At 45.9% G+C, this 21,908-nt stretch overlaps 1 protein-coding gene across 4 annotated transcripts in view; it reads left to right on the forward strand.

The window, feature by feature from the left end:
• GMDS (GDP-mannose 4,6-dehydratase) overlaps window positions 1-21,908 on the forward strand; it is a 628,423-nt gene that overhangs the window by 533,657 nt on the left and 72,858 nt on the right. Inside the window, exon 10 of one of the 4 annotated variants that reach the window (XM_023221059.3) lies at window positions 3,022-3,529. The exons of the other annotated variants lie outside the window; for them this stretch is intronic. Within the exon in view, the coding sequence (XP_023076827.1) occupies window positions 3,022-3,120 (99 nt within the window). The 3' untranslated portion in view covers window positions 3,121-3,529. Of the gene's footprint in view, window positions 1-3,021; window positions 3,530-21,908 lie in introns of those variants that run through there. 4 annotated transcript variants of the gene reach the window in all.

A 21,908-nucleotide genomic window follows, 5' to 3' on the forward strand; every position in this document is an offset into this window, starting at 1 on the left:
GTATGCAGGCAGCCAGCGTGTCAGAGGCAAGAACAGGCTGATAGCACAGAGGTAAGCAAGGTGGATGAATAAGTGTGCGAAAATTGCAGAGGGATATCTCCAAAACCACAGGCCGCAAATGCACAGATTCAGTGCAGACAGTGGCAAAATGAGTTTCTACATCGATTTCCCACCCATGTGTTTCATTTTGCCTGTAAGCATCAGAGCTCTTGTGGATGTGTGGGTTACCCAAGTGTTCTTAAAGAGGCAACCCGTTTCTTCTCAGGTTGCCTCTTTAAGAACACTTGGGTAATGCTACTACTTTAAGCAAAGTTGCAGGCATCCTTAATCAAAGGTGGCTACCCTAGTCCATGGTACTTAAGCCTGCTACATCAGACTCATCCAGAAAGCTGTTAAAAATACAGTCCTCCGGGGTTCATCCTCAAACCAGTTGAGCAGCGGACCTGGAAACGTAGGACTCTGCAGGGATCCTGAGGCAGCCAGCTCTGAAGCTGGCAGAGCCTCGGTAAGTGGGGGCAGCTGTGCCCTGGGCTGCAGTCCGGGAGTGATGCACGCAGTTCACTTGTCCCTAACCTTGTTGGTTTCATTCATCTCTTGAATAATTAGATAAAAGGTGATTCCCCCCGGGGAAAAATGCTTAGAATACAACATCATGTATGTAGTTGTAGGGAATTGTGTCTGTCCAGCTGTCCATGCCGAGAAAACAAAGCTGAACTGCCAAGTCCAGCTCCTTTCTTCTCCAGCCCCAAGTTTTTGCTTGACTTGGCACATCCTTTCATAGGGGTACATATTTTCTAAATACTCATTTCAAGTGATTAAAACTGTCATTGGTATAATTTCTGATGATGTGTAGTCAACCCCTTCACAAATCTGTCATTAAGCCCTCCACAGACTCACACGGGTGCTTTGAAAGAGCTTCACATCCCCTGTCCCCAACAGAACATGAGAGCCATTCACACCCCCACCCCCCAAGGGAGGGTGTGCTTGGGACCTGGACATTGAGCTTGGCAGTATCACGAGATCATTTACCCATTGAAGTTAAATTGATGATAGAAGTGTAGACGTCAAGATTTTTGTGCCTAGATAGTCTCAGCTTCCCTGACCCCATCCTCAGAGAGCTCCAGGTCTAGGGTGACCATTCCCAAGGGGAACCTCAAAAGTGTATCTGCCATGTCAGGGCAGACGTGTGTTTTGGTGGTTTTGGGTGAAGCCCCAGAGGGCATTGCCCCTACATAGTTCTCTGGTAGGCGGAAGCTCTATGAGATCTGACCACAACCTGGTTATACCACAGCAGGTACAGAGCAGGTGGCTGCTCAGGGTTTCGTGACTAAATGAATGCCGCAGACATGTGGGAAAGAAAATCATGGAAAAGAAAATCAGCTAGCTGTTTTAGGCATCTGATCAATCGGTATGATTGGTTTCTTGACCAAGTTGATGAATCGATCTGCTGTGTTCTCAGCAGTCATGTGGTTAAGCTTCTCGGGAATATACACATATACAAAGGTTTTTCCCAGTCTGGTGGAGGGTAGTAATAAAAAGCAGAGCATTTAGAGACAAAGTCAACTTGACAGGCAGAGTGGAGGTAAACAGCCTTCCTCTGCAGGAGCAGTGTTGACAAGCAGTGACTCTTGGGAAGCGTCCAGCTGTAGCACGGGCTTTGACTTCAGGGACTTCAGCAGAATAAAAACAATTTTTAAAGATCCAAAGTCATTTATATTAAGTATACTTGTACGGTTTGGGGTTTTATGTTATTGGTTTATATACATATGTAATTTTTATTGACCATTTCCAGAAATAATTCTGCAGTCAAGCCAAAAGCTGCTGCATGAGGCAAAAACTCTTCCTCCGTAGATAGCCTGCCCCAGTTGAGCCAGGCAGGTTTAGCCCAACCAAAAGACTGTATTCGTTGAGAGAAGAGACATTTGTTTTCTCCCCAAACTTCAAGCTCTGGTTTTGAAACGTAACTGTCAGTCCCGTCTCTAAATCCTAGTTACAGCATTAATTCTCAATAAATTCCTCTTTTTGCATTTACTCTCACGTAAGCAGTAGTCTAAATAGCCATGTAAGGATAGCCAGAGAAGTGGGTTCATGTCTTGGGAAACAGAGGAGCCAAGGCCCATCCACGGTACTTGTCCACTTCTCCTTCCGTCTGTGACAATCAGCTCCAAGCATCGAGGGCTTCTCCTGGTCCTGGGCGCCAAGCAACACATCGCCTCTGAGATGTTGGCCTTTGCCACAGTGGCTTCTCCAGCACAGAGCCTCATTGTCACTTCCTCCAGCTGCTCAGGGAACGTGATCTTCACTGTCGTCATGTCAGATGAGGAAATTGGGCCACCAGGAAGCTGAGTGACTTGCCCAAGGTCACGCTGTGTGTAGTGTCACCGCCAGTTTCCAGGCCGTGCTACCCCATGAAGCCTCCCCCACTTTCCTCCCAGATCACGTGCACTGGGTCACCCAGAAACTTTGTCCTTCTGCGCCTTGGCCTCCAAGGACAACTGCTGTCAGCACTTTCTAGCCAGGCCCCTCAGCAGCAGCACTACAAGGGTGGCTGGCACTCTGGTTCTCTGGACACCGTCTCCCGCACTCTGGTTCTGTGGACACTGTCTCCTGCCTTTTCTCAGTGCTGCAGTGGGTGTATTTGCACCTGCTTAATGGCCCGAATCTATAAACCAGCAGTCAGAGACCTGCTGTGCATTGAGGGGACATACCTGTCATGCCTACCTCTGGAGCTGAGGCAGTGTACACGGTTCTCAGGCAATCAGGGGACATCAGACAGCCGCACCCTCTTACCCAGCGACACAGGCACCAGGCATGAAGGCTTTGAGGGATTTTCTGGGAGTATGAAGGGCCAGGGCCCAGCTGAACGTATCACCACAGTGCCTGACAATGGCTTTTTGTCCTTTCAGTGTGTGACTGGCACACACTTACCACGTAAAGGTGCTTCTTTTTCACATTTAAAACCCAAAGCTGTGGGATGCAGCACACAGAGACGTGACCCCAGTTGGCCTCTTGCTGTTTCAGGTAGCAGTGCTCAAAGGAATGCCAGCAAGGCCCAGAAGGACCCCGGCAGTCACTGGCCTTTCTTTCCTGTGCCCTTGGAGTTCTTCGAATAGACTATGAGATTTTAATTTAAAAGGAATATTCTACCAGTAGTTTATAATAGGCATGGTTTGAGGAAAACCCAAACCTGCTTTTCCCAAGATCTAAACCATTTAATCCACCAGTTATCTGATGTAGTGGGGTTCTCGCCCGGATCCATTCTTTGGAGCTGCACCATCCTCGATGGCGCAATGACTGACTTATCCCCGCGCAATTCAGACTTGGACCCACCATGTGGCATGTTTGTCCTAGTTGCTGTTGCTGTATTGACAACACCTTCAGAGGTGGTTTCGAATGCAAGCCCCCTACCCGCCTTCCCTGCACTCCTCACCTGCCCTCCAGCTTCTCCAAACACGCTTCGCTGCCTGCTGGGAATGCTGCCTTGCAAAGGAGTGACGTCTCAAGTGTCGGAAAAGTTACAGCCTTCGAGCTGTTTCCTTCCCTACCTTTGAGATATACACAGAGGCCGCATTTTGTTTCAGCTTTTCTGTGGATGGTGAGCAAATGGCTCGTTCTTTACGGGCCTCAGAGTGCAGGAGCGTGTGGACAGGCACCTTTCTCACTTAATACTTCTGGATATTTCCTTTCTGTGCCATTAAAACCGGACGAGTGCTGTATGTGTTTCTTTGTTTATTTGTATTTCATTTGTTTATACGTTACCTTACTCCAGCAAATGTTTGATAATGCATGTGAATAGTAAGGATGTAGCCTAGTTTGTGAAGTCTTCAGTGCAATAACAGATTTGGTACTTGAAAACCTTTTTCTCCCAGAAAGCATGTTTTAAATGTTATGGGGGCCCCAGCCCTGCCAACACAAGCCTATTTTCCCCATAACATACCTAAAATACTAATAAAATTATTTTAACTGCATCTAGTTACCATATATAAAATTGCTTTCAATGCAAGTGCACATTCCAAGTTCCAAATCTGGGTGCTGCTCACATGTGTCTTTCAGAAGAGTGGGAAGGCCAGGGGCTGGCAGAGCTCCTCCCAGGCCTGTGTGTGGTGGGCCATGCCAGGCTGCCTGGGAGGAGGAAGGCGGGGAGTCCACCTCCATCTGGTTCCTTACCCTGGACAACGCCGTGGATGAGAGGGCTCTGGAACAGGGCCTTTGAGAGAGTGTCCTGTGATTACTTCTCTCAACTGTGTGGCTGTTCAGTCTGTCAGCAAAGCCTTTCCTCCCCCTTCTGTGAGACCGAGAAGTATTTCTAAGCAATACATAGGTAGATGGATGAACAGATAGATATTTTTAAAAATCAGAATATTTTCAGCTCACATTTTGACCTCAAAACCTTATGACTTGGTTTTGCTTCCTTAAAGTCACATTAAAAAGTATGGTTAGCAGAGACGTGGTTCTGGTGGGCACAATGGAGATGTAATTTTAATTCCTTCTACTCACAACCAATACTAATATTAAAGTTTTGGATAAGCAACATTTGAGAGGCACTGAAACTTGAGATTCACTTAACTGCTAAAATACTACTCTGTTATCCACAAACTACCAGTTATAAATGTTCCATGCCCAGTTCCGTTGACAGCAAGAGACTTCGGAAGGCTGTAAGCTAGGAACCAGTATGAGATGCCAAATGCTTCCTTGCCTTCCCGAAAGTACTGCCACGAGAGTAGGCCTTTAAAGCAGTTTCCTTCAGGTTTAGAGATCTGTTCGACAGCACAGTGTCCAACTGTAGGGATAGTTGAACACAGTCCTTCCAAATGCCACTGTGTAGCAATCCATTAAAACCCGTGTCCATTCAGACTGTGGAGTAGCTCAGGAAAGTGTCTGGGATAAAATGCTGGTGAAAAAAGAAGCATAAAAAGTGCACAGACAGTATGATCACAACCGTATAAGAAAACCTACACACAGGTGAGCAGAAGCTGGGAATCAGCCACGTGCTGTGGACGCCTCGTGCTCCCAGCCTCGTTCCAGCAGAACTGTTCACCGCAGTGGGGTCTTCATGAGGGGCCTGGGAGGGGCTCTCCTCCGCTGGTTGGTGTTCTCCAAATGTTCGTTAGCGAAGTGAACATGTGTGACTTTACAACCAAAAGAAAACAATGGCGAAGCATGTCAGACCTCAGCCTCATTCTCGTCAGTGAGAATAAAGAAACGCGTGAGGAAGGAGACAAGTATTTTCCACAGGCCTCAGGTTCGAACACGTAGGCAGAGCAGCATGGACGCTGCCCTTGACTCCCCTGTGTCCCTCCTGCCCCCACCTGTGATCAGTCACCACGCCTGTGCCTCTGTCTCTGGAATGCCTGCCTTCGTGGCTTACTTGTTGCATTCCTGCCTCAACGCCTGCCCACCACCTCCCCTCAGAATCATCAGCTGCGATGCTGCCAGAACACCGCACACATCTGACAGTGTTCTTCAGGGCTTAATGCCCCCCAGACGCACCTGTTCTTGCAAGGGCCTTCCTGCCGCACCACCCCCTGTTCTCATTGCTCTGTGGGTCTAGCCCTGGATCACTGGGTGCCCAGCCGCCTCCCAGGACTGCAACTTGATGGTCATTCCCGCCCTCCCCAGTTCCCAAACTCTCCCGAAGCTACCTCTCCTCCTGCCTCCGGTCTCAGGTTTACTGGAACTTCCTCTGGAAACTCCTCCAACTTCCCAGGAGTGAGCCAGGCGCTCCCTTTTCTGTTCCCACAGACACACGGCCCCACACCACGCACAGTCCATTATCCAGGATTCCAAACTCCAAAGAACTCAGGGAAAAATCAAAACTTCCCATAAAACCCATTCAGCACAAAATCTGACCCGACCTGACACAAGGCTAATTATCTAGTCTGTCTTTTTATTACGTAGTGTAACTGTTCCTACGTTTTGCTGAAGGAATATTCGCGTTTGATTATGGTGTGCTGGCCAGATGTTGCTGGGGCTGCTCAGAAAGATGGGATTAGGGTAACTACAAACTTACCACCTGTCTGTTGAGAGTACAAGGGGCAGGGGCAGAGGCAGCACCAAGATAAGCCTAACTCAGCCTGCCCTGGCAGTACAGGGCAAATGTCCACCTGTGTGTGCTGTGCCCGTCACCTCGTGTCTCTACAAGCCAAAACATCTCAACTCCAAGCTCTCTGGAGGCTTTGGAAAGGCTCTGTGCACCTGTATTCGGATGATTTATGTGTCTATTTCTACCACTGTCTTTCTGGCTCTTTAAGTATAGGGAAAGTGTTTTGTTCCATTTGTATCCCCAGTGCCTTGCCTGACATGTAGTAAGCTATCAATATTTTCTGGTCAAAGTGTTCAGTAGTCATCACTTTGCTGTGTAGTGGTATTTAATAATTCTCTGTAGAACTAGTATCCCACCATCCAAAGTTACTGAGGCAGGAAATTCCACCTAGGCTTTGTTCAGCATTTTAAACATGAGTATTACTATTAAATGCTTTAATAACACAACCATTCAATGATTCAGGTTCAAAGGTACTTTTCAGGAAGAACAAGTATGTACTTGAACCCCCACCCCCACCCCCTCGCCGCCAAAACAATAGAACAAAAGCTGTTACAGCCACGTGGCCTTAATATTAATCCACAAAGCAAGCTCCACGCAGGCAGGGACTGTGTTTATTACTTCCAATTTACGTATTTCTCTTCTCACACGTGAAAATAGCCACAGCAACGGAAGTTCAGGAGTGAGCACTTACTGAGTACGTATTACACACGGACACTATGCTCAGCACTGCTGATGCATTTTCTCATTTACTCTTTTCAGTGACATCCCAACACAGTATTTTCATGCTCTCCATCCACCTGTCCTGGCCCTCTTCCTTTCTGGGGTGTTCCTTTAATTTTTTGAAGTTTCTTTCTAGTTGATCTTGCTGATTTCCTCCTTCTCTTCTAACAGACCATCTGGAATGGTACTCCCGTACCGACCTTCCTTCCTTCCTCACAGACACACTCTTGCTCAGTTACCCTCAGTGGCCCTCTGTTGCCCACCTCCATGGAGCCCACGCCACTCTGCCAGCCTCACAATGTCCAGAATCTGATTTCCTGTGGATTCTTCAGGCAGGGCAGCCTTTACCCCCATACACACCCTGCCTTGAATCTCAGTGCCTTTATTCAGGCTGCCCCCACCCCTGCGGTCCTCTGTCTCCTTCTGATGGCTCTATTATATTACGGCCAGCATCCCCAAGTCAGCCTGGAGACAACCTTGTGTTGTTGACTCGTATCGTCAGTGTTGATCTTGTCCCCTTAGCAAAAACGTTAACTTGTTGGAGTCAAGAACCAGGTCTTGTCTTGCTGTCGTATCTGCCTCGTGCCTGTCACTGTGGCAGACAAATGATAGGTGATGAATAGAGTGATCAATGAGCCTTAGAAAGTCAGGGTGCACAGACTTTGAGAAACACACAATCTGGTTTGCAAGGACAATGTTCTTAAATTCATTTTTACAAGAAGCTAATGCCAAAGGTGAAAGAAAAAAAGAAAGAGAAATATGATTACTTTAAGTCTAAAACATAGATCTAAAAATCAAGTTGTGGGAAAAATACCACTTCACAGTGCTACACATGGAAAAAGCCTTGGCACTGCAGCCACTGGTGAGCTGAGTGTGAACCAAGCCTGTGTCATGGGGTCCTCAAGTGCAGCTCAGCCCCGGGCCGCTTTCACACCAGTGTGATGCTCAGGAGGTGAATGGTGTCCCCACGGTGCACCTGGCGGCTGTGGGGCAGAACACCTCGACAGATGCCAGCAGGCGCATCCAGGCCCCGTGGCCAGCATGCTGCCCCACAGCTTGACTGAGGAGTAGGGAAGAGGGTTGTATTTCTTCATTTACACAAAGTAGCTTTGACTGGACTTCCACCCAGCACAGAAAAAGCAGTATACAAAAGCAACTTAAAAAATTATTTTTGAATGAAAGTCTCTAACTAGCTGAGGTACAGACTCCTCTTTGGTATGATAAGGCATGTTTGGATATGTTGTGTTACCACTTTCGGGTGGAACTGGAGATAAGAAAGGTGAAGTCAGGTAGCAACTGTCTGCCTTAAGAATATTTACAAACTATCAGTTAAAACATCTGCTCTCCCTGAGGAAGAGCAAGAGCCAGAGGGGTGGAGGCAGGGACGGTGGAGGGAGAGAGAGAGAACAAAGTGAGCACCCCCCGCTTACCCCAGCTCACTTTTCCCTACCGTGCCCTGTGCCCACGTAGCCAGCATGCAGGAACTCCTCCGTCTCACTCAGGAGTTGCCAACACCAAGGAACCCACTGCATGTGTCTGTCCTCGTTATGCTTAAGAAAGATCTCAGCTTCCTTCCCCCAAAAGGTGCTACTGCAGCTGGATCTCAGGGCATGTGTTTTGTTTCGCACCTCAACTCATCTCTGCTTACGTGGACTCTGGTTCAGTGGCTTAGGATCTGGGATACAAAACCCAGCAATCATAAGTCAGCACCATGTATTGGCCCTCCTCGTAGCGAGGGCTGGGGCAGAGCTGTCACAGAGCCAAGGTTCTCTTTCGTAGAGCAGTGATTTCCCCAGACTGAGGTTAGGGTCACCAGATGGGCAGTGAGGCAGATATTGTCTGCTGTCCAGTCCGGAGCTCCGAGACCCTGAGTGCTGGTGCCTTCAATGTGTCAGCCTGAAACCTTGCAGAAACCGTCCTGCTGAAGCTCTTGAGGCCTCCCCAGGGTCCCCTACAGGTGGCCACCACCCTTATCAACAGTAGGACTCATGCCACCATGGCTGGAGGACCCACAGAGGGACAGCACACGGTGGCTTCTCTCCAACACGTCTCTGTCATCTTCCCTATGGAATGAGCTTCAGTCATAGCAAGTGTGGATCTTTTTAGTGCTGCTTTCTCTGCCCTCCCTACTACTCCTCCCACATACAGTGAAATTCTAAAACAGAGCCAGAATCAGTGCTATCAGGACAGGGTTCTGCACATCAAGCTCTTGAATGGGCAAAGAGTATTTTTAATCAAGGCTCTGGGTGGGAGAGCAGAATACAAGTTTTAACATCTCATGTTTTAGGCCGGGCTATGCTCTGACTAAAGTGTGTGCTGCTTTAGCTCTGCCCTGACTCAAACCAAGGAGCCATATCGGGCATTCCTGCCACTCTAAATGTCTGTAATTCTCTCCAAGGCTCTAGCAGTGCCTGAGTTAAGCTGCACCTTTACAAAGAGTCCGAGTCCAGCTACTGCCATCAAAACTCGAGCTTGCATCAGGCATTGCTGAGAAAACCGCCGGCTCTGACTGTGTGGCGTTGTGGCGTCTTTCTTCTAAATTTTCCTTGTCTTAAAGGGGGCGTTCCAGTTTCACGTTCGATAATACCCAAGAGAGGCATGCGCCATGTGAGAAGAATCTCGCACACCCCCATCTCAAACATGTTGGCCGTCTGACGTTTTATAACATCGTGTCTGCCTGTAAAAGGCAAACTCCTGTGTTGTGAATCAGCTTTCAGCTCCTTTGGAAGAACAACTTCTCTTTGAATCAGAACATGTTTCCCTCCAAATAAAATTGTCATACCTGTCACCAGTAAACAAAAATAATTAGTTGTAAGGAACTTACTTTAAGCTTACAGAAATAGGCACATTCATAGAGGTATGAAAAGGAAGAATTTATAAATAAATTTCTTTATTGCTTATAATAAATATATATTATTTGAAAATAAGACCTCTGCCCCAGTGGCCTTAGATTTAATGGATTAATGTTAGAAAATAAAATGTAATAAATTATTTTTAGTTTTGTCATCACAGACCATGATTTTACTCTCTCAAAAATTTGAATATGCATCTTTTCTTTTTTTTTTTCAGTTGTACAGACTTGTCTTTAGGCTCAAACACTGCCCTAATTAAGGAATGAAGTTGCTCTGTTGATGAACGGGGACGTGTCAGAGTAGATGCGGGTCATGCGTTCTGACAACACGTAAGCAGGCGTGTTTAACAAGGGCGGAAAGACACTGCAGAGACGTTGGGTTGACGGATAGAACTTTGGTCATTATTTTATTCTCTATGGGAAGAAAACGTGTAACATGATGAAACAGTGAACAATGAAAGAAACATAGCCTGTATTTTTTAAACATTAAGTGTCATTTATGTGTAGAATTGGGGTCAGTTGGTTATTTATAAATGAAGGCTTAACACAAATACAGTTTATCCCTTTGGACGCACTGATGTACTCCATGCTAAGGGAAGGGAGAGAGAGGCAGGGAGACAGGAAGAAATGAAGGAGGGAAAAACGGGTTTAGCAAAGGCATGCGCTATAAATATGGGAGGGGGTATCTAGTCATTCTACAGTTAATTACCTAAAGATTCCTGAACCCAGACTTTTAAAGAGTCCCTGGTTTGTTACCCTGGCAGCATCACCAGCCTGAGCTGGCTTCCTGGGATTTTGCACTTCGCCGTTATGATTTAGGAACAGGATAAGTTGTGACTGACCCTTTTGTACTTCGCTGTTATGATTTAGGAATAGGATAAGTTATGACTGACCTTCTTCTTCTCCTTCACTCCTGCCACTTGTTTCTCAATTATCTTTTAAAGTACAGTTAGGGTCTCGGATTTCCAGAACTGGGGCTGCGACATCCTTTCAGTGTCACGTCAGGCATTCCTGTTCTTGGTGGAGGTGGACTGCTCAGCCTCAAGCCCCAGTGCCGTGCCCGAGGAGGGACAGCGCGAGGTGTGCTGGCACCTGCAGTCTTCTTTCTTGTCACCACATAGGACATCACTAGACAAAAGACATCAAAATCAGATGCTCTTGTGCTGCGTTGCCATCTCTCTTCTCAAATCAGTGTCCCAGTAGCCAGGCAGACTTCGGTTCGTCCTGTTTTAGCTGCCCACTAGAATTTAAAATGTGGCCGTGCAGCTCCTGACCCCGTTGAGAGTGCCTCGCGACCAGAAGACTGCCGCTCTTCTTTTCTCCCAAGGGAGAAACTAATGATTTGCAGAAGCTGGTAATTTAGTCTATGAAACTCGCCCCAGGCTCTCCCTTCCCGCCTGCTTTCACTGGTACTGAGGAGCTCTATTTAATCTGAACAGAAAATTCCATTTTCTTCTGATGATTTTGTGACTATATGAAAATGGAATTAAGGGATTGTAGATTTCTTCCCCACAAGCATATTTTAAAATCCAGAGTAAAAATAAAAACTTTCGCAGTGTAATTGAGAATAAAGGTGAGAGGTTTTCTAATAATACTTTAAAAAATTCTCATACACAGATAAATTAGAAGAAGCATGAAGACTTTTCCTTCAAGAAATGTCCCTTTCCCTGCACTTTGAATAGATGAACAAAATGAGTAAGCAGGGACAGATGCGACTTTTGTGGGAGCTCATACGCCTCGGTGTGGGGGGAGGCTCTTTTATAGAAACAGAATGCAAAGACCTCTCACTGTGGCTGAATGTCCACATTCTGCACATGTGAGCTGCTGCTCTCCTCACCTGGGCCTGGAGAGCATGGGTGAGAGGCTGGGCCCCAGGGCTGAGGCCGGCTGCCTCTGCAGAGGGGAGCCCCAGGGCTGAGGCCGGCTGCCTCTGCATGGGGGGGCCCCAGGGCTGAGGCCGGCTGCCTCTGCAGAGGGGAGCCTCAGGGCTGAGGACGGCTGCCTCTGCAGAGGGGGGCTGTGTGTTGCCCTTGGCTGTGCCAGGGAGGAGTCACAGCAGATGGCGTGCTGCCGTCCTGATCTCTGTGGCACACAGGAGAATGTCCTCACCCCCCAGGAAGTCCCCATGCTAATTCTAGAACATGCGGCTGTGTCACCTTGTATGATAATCCAGAGACTGTGCAAATGGGATTGAGTGAAGGGTCTGGAGACAGTCCTGGATTTTCCAGGGCGCCCTAATGGTAACCACAAGGTCCATAGAGGGGAAAGGCAGGAGGGTCAGAGTCAGAAAAGGAGCAGTGAAGACGAGGCGGGGTCAGGGTGACTCGAGAACGGGGCTGTGAGCCAAGGGGTGCAGGCGCCTCTAGAAGCTGGACAAGGCAAGGGAACAGGTTCTTTCTGGAAGCCTCTAGAGGGCGCAGCCCTGCCCACACCCAGAACTGTAAGAGGATCAACATGTATTGTTTTAAACCCCCACACCTGTGGTAATTTGTTAGGCTGGGCTGCTCCAGCCTCTCCCCTCCAGCCACTCAGCAACGTCCACAGTTAGGCCCCTCCTGGAGACCTCTCCTGGCTGCCCCAGGCCCTGTCTCCCGTACGTCCCTCCTCCGCCCCTCATCCAGCTTGTTGTTTCTCCCTACCCCCATCTTCCTTATTTTTCTTCTTTTCTTTGCATCCTCAAAACATAAACCCTCAGGCTCATCTCCCCAGCCTGATGTGCAGTCTTCCTCTCTGCCTTGTGTCTCTCCTCTGACCAGTGCCTCCATGGGGGACAGAAGGCTACACCGTGTGGCTGTGGCAGCCCCTCACTCCACAGTGTGGGCATGTGCTGTTCAGTTACACATGGACACTCAGAGCTCTTGTCAAGTAGACACAGACTAAGAGGGCCTATATGTTCATGACATTTTTTAGAGGTCTGAGCTGCCCATTCAGCTTTGCATGAAAATGGAGATTGGGAGTTTTGACCACTCCATGACTGTGGCTTGTTGTGAATGCGGTGAAGTGGCACTGCCTATTCAGAGTATTGTTGGAATTTCATTTGGCCAGGTGACAAGAAAGTGTTCACAAGCCTAAGGAGGAACTTACCTGCTCCTTCCTGAGGAAATATGTGCCCCCACAAAAAAAAAAAAAAAAAAGGGAAACCAGGCCCCAGTGTGCCACCGAGCAGCACCACCGCTGGACACCTGGGAGCTGGGGCCAGAAGCCCCCATGCCTGCCCTTCTCAGAGTGGGCTGTGCTGGGCTGATTGCTTTTCCACCTCAGTACCGACGTTGTAGACTTGGCTTCCAGCGGCAGTCCTGACTCAGCTCATCTCCCGGCCATCTCATTTCCTCACTCGGGAGATCGGCGATTCTGTGTATTTTTCTAATAAGCAAAATCCCCAGAGATGAAAGAAGCCACCACAGAATACTCAACTCTTGCTGGAAACAGAAGAAAGACTGCTGACCCTATTTGCAGGGAGGGAGGGTGTTCTTCCTGAAACACCTGAGCGTGTGTTTGGACCACATGGGTGGAGGACAGTTCAGGGAAACCAAGTTTGCATTTAAAAGATCTTGGTTCCAACGTCATAGGTGTTGTGCACCCATTCCAGGCCTTGTCTCCAGCGCCACCTCACATGTATACCAGCTATAAATACTACAGTGTCTGTATATGTACAGATACACAGAAAGCTAAAGTATACATTCACCAAGATAAACTGTGCTTGCCAGGGCTTTAATCTCCCCAGGAGGCTGTTATTACTGGAGTCCGGCCCCAGTGCGCCAGCTGGGGAGAGGAAGTGAGACTCTGGTGTTGGGAGGCTGGGCGGCGTTCCTCTTTGTCTACTCTTTGCTTTTTAGAACACATGCATAGCTAGCATTCACATGTGGCCACAGATGAAATGATATGCTTGACTCGCCCCTAAAGATGCCTTTCTTGTCAGTATGTTGCTTTACGGAGATACTTTACCCTCGATCGTCGGCAGCCATACTGGATTCCCATAGAACAAGAGAGCAGGAAGTGCTTTCATCATATTTTCCCTGTTCAGTTTGAGCAGTCCGAAATGGAGGTGATCATGACAAAGGAGGAAAGTTTCCTCTTGTGAGCTTGCATTGTTTTAATTCTCCTTGGCATCTAGTCTGACTTCTACTTGTGGTCTGGACCAGTGGTTCTCAGAGGTGCACAAGCATCAGAAACACCCAGAAGGCTTGTTCAGCCCCACATTCCTAGGCCTCATTCCCACAGTTTCTGGCTTATGAGGTGTGCATGGTGCCCAAAATTTGTTTTTCTAGCAAGCTCTCATGGGACACGGATGCTGCTGGCCTGGTTTGGGGACCGTACTTTGAGAACCACTGGTTCAGAACATGAGGCTGCAGCACTCCAAGGTTTTGGCATTGTTTTGTATTAAGGAATAATTTATGAGAAATAGGTTTCTAGCTTTTTAATTTTGTTACCAGCCTAGACTCTATGATTGAGAGGGTGACCAGCTGTCCCAGTTTGCCCTGGGGCACAGGACTATTCATGCTGAAACAGAGAGAGTCCTGGGCAAACTGGGATGAACTGGCCATTGGCCACCTTCACTCCCCAAATGCTTTGTCTACATTGCTGGTACCTGGCTCGGAGGAGGCCCTATTGGAAAGGCTGTGAGTGTGTTGCCCCAGGGTTCCACAGGACACTTAGAGTTTGGGGAACACCTGCCATCAAAGCACTGCAACAATATTTAGGGATGTTAATTGTTCCTCAGGAGGCGTGCGTAGGAATCACACCCACCTTAAACATGGCCACTTGTGGCATTTGGGCTCACACAGCCAAACAGCTGCCACTGTCTGAAGTAACACGCGGGCTATGGGGTTCCCACAGTGTGACAGACACACTTCTCTGCATCATCCATGTACCAGCCTGTTTTCTTCTCACTGCAGCCCAATCAGCTAATTATCATCATTTCCATCTTTCACAAACAAATGCGTCAAGATGCCATTGTTTACCCCAGGGTCACAGATGGCAAAAGTGGCAGAACCACAGGCCAAACACTTGTGGTTTTACCGTGTGATTCCGAAGAGCATTGAACCGGAGGCTCTATCCATGAGTTTTTCCAGCCACTCGCGTCTCTTCCTCTATTGGAGATGAAGCCTCTCCGGAGTGGAAGGCAGTGGACCTAGCTTGGATCGGGACGCCTGGACTTTGCTCCTGCTTCTTCCAGATCCTGGCTCTATGACTTGTATCAGGTCACCTTTTAACCCCTCTGAGCCTCACTTTCCCCATCTGTGACATGGACATAATGCCTGCCTTACCTTCTGCCTTAGCTTGTCTTGAGGAGAAATAGAAATGATGTTTATGAAGCTGTCAGTAACCTGCGAAAGCGCTGTTCCTAGGAGCATACATGTGTTAAACCTTCTGTTATTGCAAAAGAAAGGTTTGGCACATCAACTTGAGGAATATTTACTTAAGTGGAGGAGAAACAAAGCAACTAAAGTAGCCAAAATTAGCAGTGAACAGAAGAAAATTCTCAGGAGGAAAATGGTTCTTCAGCTGGTTTTACAAGGATTAGCAACACGTGTGTCCTGTTCCAGGGCAGCAAATCACGGCGCAGGCCCTAGCCATTTTGCTCAGGGAGGACTGCGCTCTTTGGGAAACGTTCTGTTGCAGGTCACAGATTATAGGTGTGTGGTAGAAGGCCAGGCCTGAGCTGTCACTTCCTCAGTGTCAGAGGGTCTCATTACATTTCATTACAGTGATTTTCTTTTTGCTGAAACATTAGGAACCCTGGAGCACTCAGCCAAGATCATGGAACAGAATCACCCTCTCCTGCATGTTTTTGTTTCTGCCTCCTGCTTTTCTGTTCTTTTTCCATTTTCTCTGTGTGTGTGTTGACTTGGCTGCCTATAGCTTCGTCGTCAAAGCTGGTCCATGTGGGTTCAACCTGGTGCTCTCAGTCCCCTCCAGCATCGTTTTTGTCATCAAAGCTAAAACTTAAAAAAAGAAAAGGGAGGGAGGGAGGGAGGGAGGGAGGGAGGGAGGGAGGAAGGAAGGAAGGAAGGAAGGAAGCAAGCTTGTGATTGCTTTCTGGCAGTTGCTCATGGAGCCACAGGCTTCATCTCAGCACTGTTTGTTCTCGGGGCCGAGTCACTGGAAACCAGGCTATAAGTCTGAGCCTGGAGAAGAACCCGTGGGACTCTGAAGAGGTGGTGCCAGAACCTCCGAGTGGCAGGGCAGCATCCCTGCACACAGGGACCTTGCAGGGAAAAGCACACATCTTCTGCTTGCAACTTTAAGGATTCTGCCCAGAGCTACTGCCAGACTTCATTTGTCATGGCCACATGCTGATACTAATGCTGATGTTGAGAAAGGACTGGCCTGTTAGACATTATCTACTGCTGCATGAGAGAGCCCTCTATGATTACCAATATAACATTCAGAAAATCTGTGCCCTGTATGTCACTGTCACCCCTTCCTCTTCTGAAATAGGACACACAGTTGAACCATTTGTATGAAAAATAGTGCATTGCAAGGCCAGGATTATAGCAGTCTTTGCATTAAGATAACTGTGATTTTGTAGAGGGTATTACTGATGCGAGGCCTCAAAGATCGTTGAATTTCATTCTACTGTTTCAATGCTATTCATTGGTTCCGTTTTTACAGAAGACTCCGAATGTAAGATTCCCTCACGGTAGAGATTTCCAACTCATATCAGAAATAAGGATCTTAAATAGTAGCCAGACTCTTCCGGATTCTCTATATCACCTAATGAGCTTTCCCAGACACCGTCATGGGCTGCATTTGTCAATCCAAGTAAATGACCATCCTCACACTTTTATCCTCAGGGAAGTTTGTTGTTTTATTATTTTTTTTAATTTGCTCACAGAAAGAAGTATGACTCTGTTCTCTGTTTTTTACACTACAGAGATACAGAATTAACAAGAAAACAGAAAGAAATTCGACTTGAAATGGCACCCCCCTCTATGGTATTGTGAGGAAGCTTTCCTTATTCGAAGAGCGTTAGACCAACACATTCCCAAAGCAGAGCTGGCTTTGGGTCTTAATGCACTCAAACTAGGTAGGAATCTATACAAGTAGTAGATACTTTTCATTTGAACAGATATATGTCCTAGTTTAAAATCTGGCTATTGCTGCAGTAAATACTATAAGCTTTTTCTAAGTTTAGGTAACCTTCATGACATAATTGTTGATTCACTAGATTCTGGGCAGATGAGAAATTTCATTCTGCCAACACTCATTTATCCTATTTCCACCTCTTGCTATCCTACTAAAGCAAATATAACTCCCAGGGAGCACCTAGGAATATACATGTGTGCAGATGTGTGTATGTACACACATGGGCTTGACATGCCATTAAAAGCATATGTTTGATTTTAATAGGACTGATTTTTTTACAAGCATATAAGAAATAGCAAAAGCCTGGCACCACCATTTACCACAGTGTGACCTTAGACGTGTCACCTACCCATGAGCCTGAGCCTCAGTTTCTACTTTTATAAATACCACAATGACTACCTTTTAGGGTTGTTGAAAGAATCAAAAGCAACAATAGTACATAATAGGTACCCAGTACATGATACTGTATCATTTTATTGATCTTAATATGCATATTGTTTCTTTTTTAACAACCTTAAAATTGAGATCCACTCTAAAATTAATGGCATCTAAAACACTATGCCATGGTTTAATGGGCAGATATTTTTCCTTCTTACAGACAGATAAAATAATAGTACCTCTTACAATCCGTAGCATAGTAGAATCAGTGAAATAGAGTAATTGGCATCATCATGCTTTGTCAAGTCATCAGAGAATTATGTATTTCAACAATGCTACCATTGTTCAAACACATTTTCGGGACCCGGGATCTTCTCTGTAGTGCATTCAGAAGTGCAGTGAATAAATCACAGTCTTTGGAATTGGAGAAACTTGGTTTCAACTCAGCCCTGTCACCTGCTAGTTGTATAACCTTGGGCAAGTTATTTGACTCTCTAAGTTTCAGTTTCCTCGTATATAAAATAAAAATCCTAGTATTTATTTTATAAGTTTGTTAGAAAGATTAAAATAAGAAAATGGGCCGGGCGCGGTGGCTCAAGCCTATAATCCCAGCACTTTGGGAGGCCGAGACGGGCGGATCACGAGGTCAGGAGATAGAGACCATCCTGGCTAACACGGTGAAACCCCGTCTCTACTAAAAATACAAAAAAAAAAAAAACTAGCCGGGCGAGGTGGCGGGCGTCTGTAGTCCCAGCTACTCCGGAGGCTGAGGCGGGAGAATGGCGTAAACCCCGGAGGCGGAGCTTGCAGTGAGCTGAGATCCAGCCACTGCACTCCAGCCTGGGCGACAGAGCGAGACTCCGTCTCAAAAAAAAAAAAGAAAAGAAAAAAATAAGAAAATGTACGTAAAGCACAGCCTACTTGGAGGGTACATAGTACGTGCTCAGTAAATGATAATAGAGAAAACAAACTAGTAACTGTGCTTGCTAGTAACAGAACTTTATCTTTGCCATTTTATTTTCCTGAAATAAGAAAACGTAATCCAAAGTCAACCCTTGCCAAGTTGATGGCCACACTGAGTGATACTAAACACTAGCATTAAGACAGCCAGTTCTAGCCAAGATGGAGTAACAGGGACAGATTTGCCCTCCTGCCCAAAAGACAAAACAACAACAACAACAACAAAATATATAGACATATGTTTTTTAGTTCACACTTGATATCAGGCAACAGAGGACAGTAACCTCTGAGATACAGGAAACAAATGAGGTGAGCCCTTCGACTACCCCAGCCCACTGCTGGGAGAGTGAGCAGGATGCAGCATGGGGAAAAGAATTGGGCAGAGCCCAGCAAGTTCCCTAAGCTTAGAGGACAGAGTTCAGGGCAGCCGGACTGGTGAGAGAACACAGGGCAAAGGTGGGGAGAATTGCACAGAGAACTCCAGAGGTCTGCAGAGGTGCCCCTGGAGCAGTCAGGGGAGTGCTGATCAGCACAGGAGGAAACAAGCTACCGCTGTGGAAGAACTACCCAGAAAGATTAGAGGGAACAGCACTGAATGCTCACACAGGGCTGGGAAGGTTGCCTGTTTCCACCAGCCAGACTGGGGAAGATTAAAATCCACAGGGCATTGGTTAGAGTGTTCAGAAGGGTCTTGCCTCTGTATTAGGGATTTATTAGCCCTACAAGGGGCACTGACTGCTCCACATCTGCCTAACAAATCATGAGAGGAAGACCCAAAAGGACCACTGCCTCCAAGTCACATAACTGTGTCCCAGAAACAAAGTTCAAGAGTATGTACAGTCATATAAAAATATCTACTGCCCCACAAGATAAATTTCACAATTTACGGCACCCAATAAAAAAATTACCAAGCTTGCAAAGAAGCAGGAAAATATGTCCCCTAAACAAGAGAAGAAGAACCAATCAAAATCAACCCAGAACTGACACAGATGTTAGAATTAGCAGTAGAGATGTTAAAGTAATTCTTACAAACTAATTTTGTATGTGAAGAAAGTTAAGTAGAAGGAAGATATAAAGAAGACACGCAGATTGAACTTAAAGATGAAATCTATAATGTCTGTCATGAAAATTATATTGACAGAATTACTGATGTATTAGACATTGTAAAAGAAAAGATTAGTGAACTTGAAGACATAGCAATAGGAACTATCTAATATGACGCAGAAAAACAGAATTTTTAAAAAATGAACAGAGAATCAGTTCTGGAGGACAACTTCCAATGCCCTAATGTATGTGTGTAATTGGAGTGCCCAAAAAAGAGGGGAGGACAGAAAAGATATTTGAAGGAATAATGCTAAACGTTTTTTCCAAATTTCATGAAAACTATAAACACAAATATCCAAGAAGCTCAACAAACCCTGTATTAGTCAGCATTCGCTAGAGGGACAGAACTAATAGGATAGATGAATGTGTGAAGGGTAGTTTATTAGGAGAATTGACTCAGTGATCACAGGGTGAAGTCCCACAATAGGCCATCTGCAAGCCAAGGAACTAGGAAGCCAGTCCGAGTCCCAAAACCTCAAAAGTAGGGAAGCCAATAGTGCGGCCTTCAGTCTGTGGCCAAAGGCCCAAGAGCCCCAGGCAAATCACTAGCATAAGTCCAAGAGTTCAAAAACTGAAGAGCTTGGAATCTGATGTTCCAGGGTAGGAAGCATCTAGAACAGGAGAAAGATGGAGGCCAGAAGACTCAGCAAATCTGCCCTTTCCGTGTCTGTTTTTACACTGGCAGCTGATTAGATGCTGACCACCCAGACTGAGGGTGGGTCTGCCTCTCCCAGGCAACTGACTCAAATGTTGATCTCCTTTGGCAGCTCCCTCACAGACACACCCAGGAACAATACTTTGCATCCTTCATTCCAGTCAAGTTGACATTCAATATTAACCATCACAAACCCCAACAAAAGAAACATGAAAAAGAACTGCACTGAGGTCCCTCATAATCATACAGCACAAAACTAGTGAGAAACAAAAATGTTAAAGGTAGCCAGAGAAAAAGGACATGTTTACATAGGAACAGAGATAGGATGCCATCTCTTTATTGTATGTTAATTATATACCTTAATAAAGTTGTTAGTGCAAAACAAATTTTAGAATACTGTAACTATACCATATAAAACTGCTTTTCTAATGTGCCTTGTAGACCCACTGTTAAGGCAGTTCCTAAAGGGACACTTAAGATGTATTTTGAACCAAGACTGGTATAGGTAATAGTAGACTTCTAAGATGATTTTATTTTTATTTTTATTTTATTTTAAATTCCGAGGTACATGTGCAGGATGTGCAGGTTTTTTACTTAGGTAAACGTATGCCATGGTGGTTTGCTGCACCTGTCAACCCATCACCTAAGTATTAAGCCCAGCATGCATTAGCTATTTTTCCTGATGCTCTCCCTCCCCGATACCGCACCCCAACAGGCCCCAGTGTGTGTGCCCCTCCCTGTGTCCATATGTTCTCATTGTTCACCTCCCACTTACGAGTGAGAACATGTGGTGTTTGATTTTCTGTTCCTGCATTAGTTTGCTGAGAGTAATGGCTTCCAGCTTCATCCATGTCCCTGCAAGGGACATCATCTCATTCCTTTTTATGTTTTCATAGTGTTCCGTGGTATATCTGTACCACACTTTCTTTATCCAGTCTATCATTGATTAGCATTTGGGTTGAATCCATGTATTTGCTCTTGTGACTAGTACTGCAGTGAACGTATTTGTGCATGTATCTTTATAATAGAACGGTTTCTGTTCCTTTGGGGATATACCCAGTAATCGGATTGCTGGGTCAAATGGTATTTCTTCCTCTAGGTCTTTGAGAAATTGCCCCCCACTGTCTTCCACGATGGTTGAACTAATTTACATTCCCACCAATAGTGTAAAACCGTCCCTGTCTCTCCACAGCCTCACCAGCATCCGTTGTTTCTTGACTTTAATAATCACCATTCTGACTGATGTGAGATGGTATCTCATTGTGGTTTTGATTTGCATTTCACTAATGATCAGTGATGTTGAGCTTCTTTTTATATGTTTGTTGGCTGCATAAATGTCTTTTGAGAAGTGTGTGTTTGTGTCCTTTGCCCACTTTTTAATGGAGTTTTTCTTGTAAATTTGTTTAAGTTCCGTGTAGACTCTGGATATTAGACCTTTGTCAGATGGATAGGTTGCAAAAATTTTCTCTCATTCTGTGGGTTGTTTGTTCACTCTGATAGAGAACTTAGGAATAAGACCACACATCTACAACCATCTGATCTTCAACAGACCTGACAAAAACAAGCAATACGGAAAGGATTTCCTATTTAGTAAAGTATTGGGAGAACTGGCTAGCTGTATGCAAAAAATTGAAACTGGACCCTTTCCTTACACCTTACACAGAAATTAACTCAAGATGGATTAAAGACTTAAATGTAAAATCTCGAACTATAAAACCCTAGAAGAAAATCTAGGCAATACCATACATAGGCACGGGCAAAGATTTCATGACAAAAACATCAAAAGCAGTTGCAACAAAAGCAAAAATTGACAAATGGGATCTAATTAAACTAAAGAGCTTTTGCACAGCAAAAGATGTTTTCTTTAAAACAAATGATGCTCAAATTATTTGTATATGTAAATGGGTGCCCAGTTTTTGTGAGTTTGTTTGTTGTTGTTATTTTTGAGACAAGGTCTCACTCTGTCTCCCAGGCTGGAGAGCAGTGATGCGATCTCAGTTCACTACAGCCTCTGCCTCCCAGGTTCAAGAGATTCTCCTGCCTCAGCCACCCTAGTAGCTGGGATTACCGATGGGTGCCCAGTTTTATTTTGATTAATAAAAGCAATC

This window comes from Piliocolobus tephrosceles, chromosome 5 (assembly GCF_002776525.5).
Source record: "Piliocolobus tephrosceles isolate RC106 chromosome 5, ASM277652v3, whole genome shotgun sequence".
In the NCBI taxonomy this organism is placed as follows: domain Eukaryota; kingdom Metazoa; phylum Chordata; class Mammalia; order Primates; family Cercopithecidae; genus Piliocolobus; species Piliocolobus tephrosceles.